Consider the following 11,593-nt stretch of genomic DNA (forward strand, 5'->3'; position numbering starts at 1 on the left):
CAACGTTCGTTTGTTATAGTGTTTGTTATAGCGCGACTGTTGAAGTTGAGTGTATCGTAAAGTTGTATTCGGAAAGAATAAACCAGTTTTAATTTAAGAGAGGACTTGTTGTCGCTAAAGTTTCGTCGGAACGAATTTTACGGAAAATCAATTTAACAAACGGAGACGTAACAATATATAGGGTTTCACACTATACTTGATAAAAGGTTACAAAAATGTTAATAGGTGAGTCAGATAGTTGTTGTTTGACCAAGGAACAGGAAATATTAACTAAAACGAAGTGAACTGAAGCAATACCAATTTTTCACACTCAAAATTGTGAGAAATGGATATTGCAAGTCCACTTTTATTGAATGAGCATAGACATTAGGACCCGATACAAATTAGTTGCGACATAGGCCTGTTTATAAAGGTGTTTAGATACTGTAAAAATAAAAGATATAACATTGTACAGTCTTCAGTTACTTAAACCGACAGCTTCTTGTGGGTCAGCGGTAAATCTATGCACTCACAAGACAAAAATTCATGGTTCGATTCGCCGCGGTGGACAGAGTGCAGACAACCCATTATGTACATTTGCACTAAGAAAACAACAAAATGATGGGATGACTAATAAGACATTGCAAACAGAAGAAACCTTTTAACTAGACTGGTTAACAACGAAGAAGATAACTAAGATGAGCTCGAATTCTATCTAATAGCGTTATATAGGGGCCACTGATCAAACGTATGTTGAGCACGATTATGCTTTTGACTGAAACATGTCTACTGCTGAATGAAATGTACAAATGATCACCACATATTTGAAGAGAACTCTTACCATAGACGTACTAAGAATGGCCTCTCCTACTATTGGATTTCAGTATATAGTGAATCGAAAGGGACTGCTCCATAACTGATGGACGAGTTTCGTTGAAACCAACGCCGCCATGTCAAGGCACCATCCTTTGGTATGATTATCCAGTTATTGTTGTTTCAAAATAGTTGAAAAGAGGAGGTAGCACGAGTGATAGTAATCGTAAAATTACAGAAGACAATTAACCGACCATACTGTAAGGCGTATTAGGGTTGCTTCTCTCACAATATATCTTCGGACCTAAAGTTTACGAGTTCTTATTTTCATTTCATTAGATATTAACACTTGTTTGTGGGATGAAGTTTTCACTTTTTGCCTATCTCAGGTACGATGAGTTGATCATAGTTTGAGATGCACTGACGTAGTTAGTTAAAGCAGAGAGCGCACCGCAGGGTCCACGTCTCTATATTTGTGTGCTTGCTGCAGGCAATTCTATATTGGGTCAACGACTCGAACCTTAGCTACCAGAATCAAGGAGCATGCGCATAACAGTCATTTCAATAACTTTGGAATTTAAAACCATCTAAGTGAAGACTGTAAAGAAAAACCGAACAGTAAACACTTCAGAATAATAGACTCAGTGAAAGATGAATGGACGCTAAGAAAAAAGGAATCACTCCTAATTCGTAACCTACAACCTAAGCTGAACAGTCAACTAGCTACGTCACTGCATCTCAAACTATGATCAACTAATCGTGCCTAAAGTTTATGAGGCTTCTCCCTGTATCAGGACATTTAATTCACAATGTTGTTAGTACTGCCTACGTTCCTACCCTTTCATGGCGTGTGACCTGAAAAACCACTAATGAAGCTGGGTGCTTTTCTATCTTCTGATGGATACTAGAGCCAAGCTCAATCTTAAACTATTTCTTCTCTCCTATATCATATGTTCTCTAATCCCCCTCCCACGCCAGTCTTGCCCAACATTTCCCATGAGCGTCATTCATGAACAATGCTTAATTTATATATAGAGAGAAAAGTAACGGGCCTCTTTTGTGGTGAAGGGTATTTTGAGTATTGAAAGAAACAATTTAAACATTATTGAGGTTATTGTTTGGGATGGAGTTAAAGTGGAGTAATGTAGTTGACTGTGTAAGTTAAATATCAATTCGCAATGAAATCAAAGCAGTCTTAAAATTAAGTTAATAGAGTTTCCATATTTAGGTAAGAAAAACTTCAAAACATGTTCCGAATCTCACAGTAGGAGAGATTCAGGAGAAATTAAGCCTTGTCCATGCCTAACCTGGACCATTCCATGTACGTCTATGGTAAGAGTTCTATTCAAATATGTGGTGATCATTTGTACATTTCATTCAGCAGTAGACATGTTTCAGTCAAAAGCATAATCGTGCTCAACATACGTTTGATCAGTGGCCCCTATATAACGCTATTAGATAGAATTCGAGCTCATCTTTTGGGTATTGTATGCTTTGAACAAACCTTCTATAGAGATAATCGATACGTTTTGAAATAAATTAGGCAGTACCAAACAATACACACTTCATACACGTAATATAAATGAACCAATCAAAGGATGATATGTTGTTGAAGTAATAATACAATTACATGATTTTCAGGACACGCACATGTAAATGATACGATATGATTGAAAAATAGACTCACTTTAGAGATTCTTTTGATATGATGCCCATGTGAGCCATTTACAATAATGAAACACGTGTTAACACATATCACTGAAATTATAATGTTCCAACACTCTTTGAGTTTACAAGTTAATTTTGTAACAAGTTTTTCATCCGTGTCATTCTATAATTTTACAACAAAATCACTTTCTCTTTTAATCTTTCCCAATTTCAAGTTTACTCTACCACATTATGGTTATGATTACATAGTTTATTTGTATATTTTTTATGAACAAAAAACAATAAAACTTCGAATACAAAATACAAGATAGGTTAATGCAATGTGTTTGAATATATACGTAATTAAAGCCATAAGAACATTTTAAATGAAATTTTACTTAATGGAAATTAATTGTGAAAAAAATCTACATAAGTTCCCTATAGGAAATTAAAAAGTTTAACTAAAAAACCGTTAGAATATATATTAATACCCACAAAAGATTTAAATTACTAACACCTGACGCTTTTATTTTTAGGATCAATGAATAATTGGATACTGCACATCGTAATCCGAGAGTAAAAACAACTAATATAAAAACCAAGTAAACAACAAGTACTTTCTCTCTTTGTAGACTTCATTATATCCAACACGTTAAAACCGAACTTAACGTAAAAATATTTACCTGTTCTATAATGCAACAGGAGTGTAACTTATCAGGAGTTAAATAATTTTGTAAACTGAACATATTGCTTACTGAACACGATCTCGATATTAACTTACTGCTGACGCACGAACTAATAAACTTAGAGGACTTTCTCACACGTTATTCATAACTGGTTATCGGATTCTCCAGTTTAATAACCACTACTAAATCTGTCAATAACCTTTCCTTACATAATTTATAAGAGTAATTTATAATAATATTGTCAAAATATAACTGCTAGAACAAGTCTAAACCTAGGATTTTCATATTGTACAATGGTAACTATAATTGTAAAAACTTCCAAACACATAATTGAAAAATGACAGTTTCTCTTTAAAACTATCACAAAGAATAAGGTCTTAGTAACATATGTTACTATACAACAATGCCTCTTTCTTAAATATTATTCTCTTTAACAGTAAATTACGATCTGTATTTATGAACGTGCACGTGAATCACATCTTGTAGAACGTTCTATTGACACCTTATGCTAACAATCGAAAAAAAAGAAAGATACTGGTGTTAAATTCTAGCATCGTGTGTTACTTTTGTTTGCAACTCTTCAGTAGAATTAGTAAGTCTTGATCTCACATCTTCTGTGTTTACTCTAATATCCGAATAACTGATTCAACTCTGTAGAGTTCCACCATCTTATCTAAAAAAGGGCAGATGTCATCTATTTCGATTTGCTCTAATTCTAATAATTCACACATTTTGTCAAACACAAGAAAATTGGCATCCAACGTGTACTTCATACACTGAAATAATTCACTGATCAATAGTTTGACAAGTATTTCAGTTTTAAGGCTGAAAAACACTGTGGCACAGCGGTATGTCTGCGGACTTACAACGCTAGAATCCGGGTTACGATACCCGTGGTGGGCTGAGCACAGATAGCCCATTGTGTAGCTTTGTGCTTAATTACAAACAAACAAACAAAACTTTTTCAATAATCTATTACTATCCTAATGTATTTGTTTGTATAATTCAACTTTGAGTGTAAAAAAAGAAGATTATCAGCTACTCAGTATTTTATTTTAATTATTTTGCATTCATTTTCTATCCATATAGCAGGTTTCGATTCAGTACTACCACTTCATAAATCGGTAGTAGCTTTTCGGGTTAGACTAAACGGATGTGGAGGAGAGTGCAGTTAACCTTTTGAGACAAAATAACCCATGTCAAACACAGGTAAACCATTAATTGAAATTTCTTCATAAGTAACATATAGTCAATTATTAACTTATTATGTAACATCCTGAAAACCTCATACCCCCCCCCGGTGAAACAAATATTGACACCTCATGCAATGGATACAACTTTTTTACCTAATATAATTCACGCGTAAGTTGAAGGTCAAACACAACTAAACGTATGGGTAATATATGCTTTGAACTAATCTTCTATCAGTAAGTTGAAGGTGAAACACAACTAAACTTTTGGGTATTGTATGCTTTGAACAAACCTTCTATCAGTAAGTTGAAGGTCAAACACAACTAAACGTATGGGTAATATATGCTTTGAACTAATCTTCTATCAGTAAGTTGAAGGTGAAACACAACTAAAATTACAGCAGGCAGGAAGCCATTTTGTTTATCAACGCCTCGTACAATTTCATTATCTAGTAGGATGGACATACTGGAAGAATAAATCATCCTCCTTTTTTATAGTTACTTCCTTTGTACTTCAAAACTTTTGGCTATTTTTTAAATATTAACCTCTGCCAAACTCACTGTGGATGATCCACACTTGTGGACATATTTATCGTATACAGGTTAAAGGCATATATATATTAGTTATTGTTTATTTGTAACAGAAAACTTCAGACAAGTTACAGATATTCAGTCTTGAGGTCACATTAAGATCAAAATTATCGTAACGTCACAGAAATGCAATGCCATTTTATTCCTTTATTAACGGCGGTCTTGGGTTTTGGTTATGTATTAATAATAAATTGACTCCAAATTTACTAAGTAGCTCAAATAAGAAAAAAAAAAGTAAAGAAAATGTCTGTTTATTTATTACAACCACGACCTTTAGATCTGCACGTATTCCTCTGGGGCTCACCACAAATTTTAAGGACTTACGACGATAAATTTCTGGGGTTGGTTTCTCTGCAATGGATAGGTTAGGTTTACGCTAACAATAACAACCCAACTAACATATGTAAGATTGTACATGCATATATAACTTCAAGATAAGTGATCACATTCACAGAATATTTCTTGCTTTTTATTGATTATCTGGATCATACAACGTTATCAAACCCATCGTTATCTCTGCTATAAGTTCAGCACTGTGTGACAATCCCAGCGGTTGCACCGACAGGTACTGAGATCTCATGTGAAGATTGGCTGCTTTGCCGATGTTACTAATTGCCTTGTGGCTGTATACTTTCCTACTGATTCTTTATTTTTTGCATTTCCTGTCTACACCATATTGTACTTTATATATAATCAAACTTAGTACCATTGAATTTGAAGTTTCTTGTTGTATTAATTGTCTACACCTTTCTTTTTAAATAAGTTGAGACATTCATTGAACAAGTTAACTACTGACTTCACACACACATACACAAACAACACGTGTTCACCCTAATAAAGTCCCTGGAGGAATAGCGGTAAGTCTACGGAGTTACAACTCTAAAATCAGGGGTTCGACTCCCCTCGGTAGACATAGCAGATAGCCAAATGTGGCTTTGCTATACAACGCACAAACACCAGTAATAATCAAAAAATATTACTAAAACTACTGAAAACCAGTTTTGAAAGTTGCAAACATCTGGAATTGTTACAGATTACATATATATTTATATCGTTGAATCTTTTTGGTCACCTCCAGTAATTATGGCTATACCACTCAACTTAGAATCCCGACACCAAACACATATTGTATTGCAACAAGCTTCTGTGAGGGATGGCGAGGTGAATCTTAGAAAACAACTCTTGATACATTTTCCATCGGCTTCTAAGGCCACGCTGTAACAAACCAAAATCATAACAGTTAATTAGAGATGCATCCGGGGACTTACCAGGTACGATGTCGACTCGGATCGCTGTGATTTTAGTTTCTTCTGCCATCTTTCACATAAAAATAACCGTTTGTATTCGAGGTGTGGATGAAAGCTTGTGAACCTTCGTCAGCCACCCACCAGTGGCACAGCGGTATGTCTGCGTACTTACAACGCTAGAATCCGGGTTTCGATACCCGTGGTGGGCAGAGCACAGATAGCCCATTGTGTAAATTTGTGCTTAATTACAAACAAACAAACCTTCGTCAGCTTCAAATTTGGTACTACTAGATTTGCCCAACTTTATTACAATCACTTTTTGGGTTGGAGGGTTCTCTTTATTAACCATAGTCTTCACTTTGCAGATGAGAACATTTCATAGGATTGGAGTCCATTGCTGCTTTAAACATCTTTTTTCTATGAATTTTTTCAATTCTTTGGGAACACTGAAAAATCTCTTTTCTGTAACGGTTTATAATTTGGCTTTTCATAAGTTGACAATATCGCTATACGAATATCAGTTTCTGGTTAGTGCTGCGATATATTTACTCAGTCAGCAATCGAATACATATTTAATTGCTAAATATGTTGCCCGTGTTGCCATGGCTCGCATCTGCAGTAAACATGTTACTACATCCATTGGCATATGCGTTTCAATCTTGTAAAATTTGATTACCTTCTGTCTATGATTAGAAACATTAACTGTTCGTTTTAAGCTGAACCTTTTTTTAAAACTGATTTTGTTTAAAATAGAATACAAATATTTATGTATTTTTTAAATTTTTACTTAACTATAGATGAGAGTGAAGACTATGAATAATGACGAAGAAAAACTGAAACAGGTCTTGCTTATGGTTTGTATTTGTAACCTGAGAAATTAAAATAAATACATATCTTTGTACTAAATTACGATTAGCTTGTAAAATATTCAGCAAACTTTGAAATAGCTGTTGTTTTTATACCTTTAACGACAAATGACTATAAAGAGACTTTTTCAATTGTTTAAATACACTATTTTATGAATGCAAAGTAATTATTGGAAATACTAAACACTAAGTCAGTATTTCTAGCGCAGTTTATTTTAAGGTAAAATGTGGTTTTATTTACTCTTACTATTCATCAAAAAAAGAGGGAATTTGTCTGTAATACTAGTTTAACAGCATAAATGTATTGATATCTATACTTTTGTTACAGATCTGGTTGAGATTATTTTAAGTGTTATGCCAAATAGACCATCAAGCTTTTTATTATCTAAAGCTAGATTCTCTACTGTTTGACGATGGCTAAAAAATACTATTTCCAAGATATTGATCTATTTACTTTCTTTTATTACAAGAAATGTTATGTGGTAGAATATCCATCGATACCGTCGGTCGTAATACATTTTTAAAGATTTTTTATTGTATATTTCGTAGACAGTTATTGTTAAATATAGTTTAATTTTTATGTTAAAATAATTATGTTACCGAAAATCAGATATTTTGCGTTCTGTTAAGTAATTCTTTTTGCGAATATTTAGAAAAAAAAAGGTCTAATTATATAAATTTCTTTTATATTTTAATTTTGTTTCATATTATTTTGATTTGCAATCAAATTGTGTAATTTTGTTCTCTGGACGCCTTTATTAACCTTATAAAACAAATCACAGAACTTTACGTTTTTGAAATATAAACAAAGAACGTCGAATAGCAGTTTGTGAACGACAAATACATGTGTTAGTTTAGTTCAATTCATAAAGTTAATTATTAAAACAAACTTTTGCTTTAGATTTGAATGAACGTGGTACAAATTTTAGGGATACTTTTTACGACTTATCTTCATAAAAACAAAATTTACACTACATGGGACAAGCGTATATTTAATCTTTTGCAAATCGACAAGGTTCGATTTACAAAGTTCGAGTCGTGATGCCGCTGAACATGCTCCGGACATAAAAAGCTATGGGCACGTTATGAAAGTGGCAATTATTCCTATTATTCAGTTCAGAGATCCAGACAAAGCCATTGTAATAATGGGTAAGGCGTTTCATTTAGACAGTATGTCATATAAGGTGCCATTCATGTTGAAAATTCCTATTCCATTCTCTTTAAGTCTGTTTTATTTTCTCTGCACGTTGGCTTTGTTAAGTGAGCACGAAGACGTCAAGTTAGAAAACTAGTTTTTGCTGAAGATAAATCGTAGAATTTATTATTAAAATGCTGAAGTATAGTTTCACAATAAGAAACAAACTAAACTAAACTTAGATGAATGTACCATGTGAAAAACAATAAAAAATGAAATGATAAGAATGTGTGTGTGTGCAACTAGAAATGAGACTTTTAATCATATAGGTTGTTGTCACAACTGTAGCTATCAATCACTTTTGTTTTGCTCGATCTTCTGTCCCTCTAGTGATAAGAATCAGAAACATTGCACATAGTGTTTTATACGTTACGTTTACATTAATAATTTATGGAACTTGCTTTGAAATAACAAAAAGAATTGTCCACTGATGGGGCAGCGGTAAATCTACGGGGTTACAGCGCTAAAATCCGGGCTTTGGTTCTCCGCGGCTGACACAGCAGAAAGTATAATGTGAATTTACTCGAAAACAAATAAACAATTAAAAGAATTCTAGAGTTTGGGCTACTCTGATGATCAAGTTCCTTCTTTGAAGCTAAGGAATCTTATTAGACTTCAGTAGTGTAACTCCCTATACACTATCTAACCAGCGAAGAGTGACTGTTAAGAGTCGTTAACTAAAAAACAAATAGCAAACAATCATTGGTCTGACAGCCCTTATCATTATTACTGTATAAAAACTATGTGCTTTACTTTTCGCTACGACTCCCGTAGCCTGTGAATCTCACCAAAGCCGGGAAGGCCCATGCAACTGGGACTAATACACAAATGTATTGTAAAGTCAATAAAGTGAAAAAGAAAACAAAAACATTCAGGTGAACAAATCTATGTCACTAAAATCACAAAAAGTCAGTTATTACGCTCATTTCCCATCGCTACTAAACACAGTTACGTCCCTTGATCAATATAGTGTATCTTTTGCATCGTCGTTCTTTATACTTTGACGTTTTACACGTTTACATCTCTAAAATATGTCAAATGTTTCAAATTTTTTCAGTAAATAAGATTTTTTTTAAAGTTACGAATCTCTCATATTGGTGACTTTTTACTAAAATAAATGTTTTGGTGCTTCTTGTCGTTTCATGTCGCTAATTAGTAAAACTGTATTTTAGAAACTCAGTTGTGAATTTTTGATTCCTCTCTTGAAATACACCAAACATGCTCGCCCTTTCAACTGTGGGGGCGTTATAATGTCACGATCAATCCCACTATTCGTTGGTGAAAGAGTAGTCCAAGAGTTGGCGGTGGGTGGTGATGACTAGCTGCCTTCTCTCTAGTCTTACACTACTAAATTAGGGACGGCTAGCGCTGATAGCCCTAGTGTAGCTTTGCGCGAAACTCAAAAACAAACAAACAAACAAATCCATACACGAATTACGAATCAAATGTTAAACATTAGTTTTAAAGCGTAATAAAAACCATCAAATCAAAATATCATTACTCATCTATATCAAGAGGGATAAGCGATGCAGTGAACCTTTAAACAAATAAAAAAACAAAGTTTAATTAAATAGTCTATAATATATCGTTAGCAGTTTACCTAAAATTGAAACTGAAATAAATTAAATGAGCATGTCTTTATTGATGTTGCACATTTTAGTGAGGAAAATAATTTTTTTATATATTTAAACACTTTACTAAAATTTGTATGAGCAGTTACTTGCATGATTGCTTTGCCTTTTTATCAAGGAAAGTGAAAAAGAAACACATCATTTTACAATCAGTCACGTAACATAAGGCTAAGTAAAAAAAAATCCTGGTTTTTCATTAGATATTTTCAGAATCCCAAAAGAGTTTTGTTTAAGACCCTGATTAACATGCTACTCAAATGATGAAATAAGGTATGTATGTGTGTGTGTATATATGTATATATACATATCGCCGCCATTTACTATGTCGACCACACCTCTAGGCGATACCAGATAAGAAAAATGTTGTAAGTTGCTTCTTTGTATAAGTGATGCTTCAATCAAACATTTAAAAATAGACACGGGAATTTCAAAACTTGAAAATATAATTTTAAAACAATTCGCCTCTGGAGCAATTTCTATAAAAGAAGCTGATGAGTAAATTTTTTTTTTTTTTTTTTTTGGCTGGCATATTTTCCTATTTGAATAAGAAGTTACAGAAGAACAATTTCATTAAATAAGTTATGTTTGTGAAGTATCTCATGCTTTATAACTTTAATTGAATTATGTTAAACTTAGATTGTGCTGAAGGAAACCTCTCAACTGTTAAAGAAATATGTACTACGAAGATACCTTATATCAGTAAGTTGAAGGTCAAATACAACTAAACTTTTAAGTAATGTGTGCTTTGAACTAACCTTCTATCAGGCGGATGGGGGTCATTTTCTTTTCGGAATAAACAAATGTTTACTGTCTAAGTATCATTTTTATAAAATTTATTAAAGAAGTTCCATAGTTGTTGGAGAATTCGGTTGTATAAACATTTTTACAGCCTAAAGATAAGGGTCCAAAATTAAAAGATGTAAAAATGAATGTGCCAAACTATACACAAATAAAGTATAGTTAAACTCTTTCGAAACACGTTGATTATCAGAGTACCTTGCTTTAGCATTTTTGATGAAAATAGCTAAACATACAATGTGAAAAAGACAATAATTAGTTACGAAGGAAATATTGTTTTGTTTTTGTTTTTTTAAATTTTGCGCAAAGCTACACGAGGGCTATCTGCGCTAGCCGTCCCTAATTTAGCAGTGTAAGACTAGAGAGAAGGCAACTAGTCATCACCACCCACCGCCAACTCTTGGGCTACTCTTTTACCAACGAATAGTGGGATTGACCGTCACATTATAACGCCCCCACGGCTGAAAAAGCGAGCATGTTTGGTGGGACGGGGATTGGAATCCGCGATCCTCAGATTGCGAGTCGAGCGCCCTAACCACCTGGCCATGCCGGGACTCATTGTAGATAATGAAATAACTATGATGTTTGTATTTGTTTGGGTTTAAGCGCAAAGCTATATGCGCTGTGCCCATCGCGAATATCAAACTCTGGTTTTTAGCGTTATATCTCAAGTTTACCACTGAGTCACTAGAAAACAGCTAAGATGCGAATATATATATACATATAAAGTCAAAATAATTAATGATATGAAGAACGCCGTGTACACAACAAACATATAATGTCTGACATGTGATGTAAAATCCTTTTATACAAATTCCAAAGTACAATCTTTGGTCATTTTAATACATTAAGTTTACAAAGTTCTTCAGCTCAGTTTCAGTATAACATTACGTTTTCAGAGTAGCGAAGGATATCTATTCATTTCGCTATCCAACTTTTCTGTGCCAGAG

The 11,593-nt window shown here is 33.6% G+C and overlaps 1 protein-coding gene across 1 annotated transcript in view; it reads left to right on the plus strand.

Annotated features, from left to right (window-relative positions):
• Positions 1–9,344, plus strand: part of LOC106467578 — a 14,328-nt gene extending 4,984 nt beyond the window's left edge. Inside the window, exon 6 of the mRNA XM_013927940.2 lies at positions 6,951–9,344. Coding sequence (XP_013783394.1) covers positions 6,951–6,973 — 23 coding nt within the window. The 3' untranslated portion in view covers positions 6,974–9,344. The remainder of the gene's footprint in view (positions 1–6,950) is intronic.
• The last annotated feature ends 2,249 nt before the right edge of the window (positions 9,345–11,593 follow it).

This window comes from Limulus polyphemus, unplaced genomic scaffold (assembly GCF_000517525.1).
Source record: "Limulus polyphemus unplaced genomic scaffold, Limulus_polyphemus-2.1.2 Scaffold2668, whole genome shotgun sequence".
NCBI lineage: Eukaryota > Metazoa > Arthropoda > Merostomata > Xiphosura > Limulidae > Limulus > Limulus polyphemus.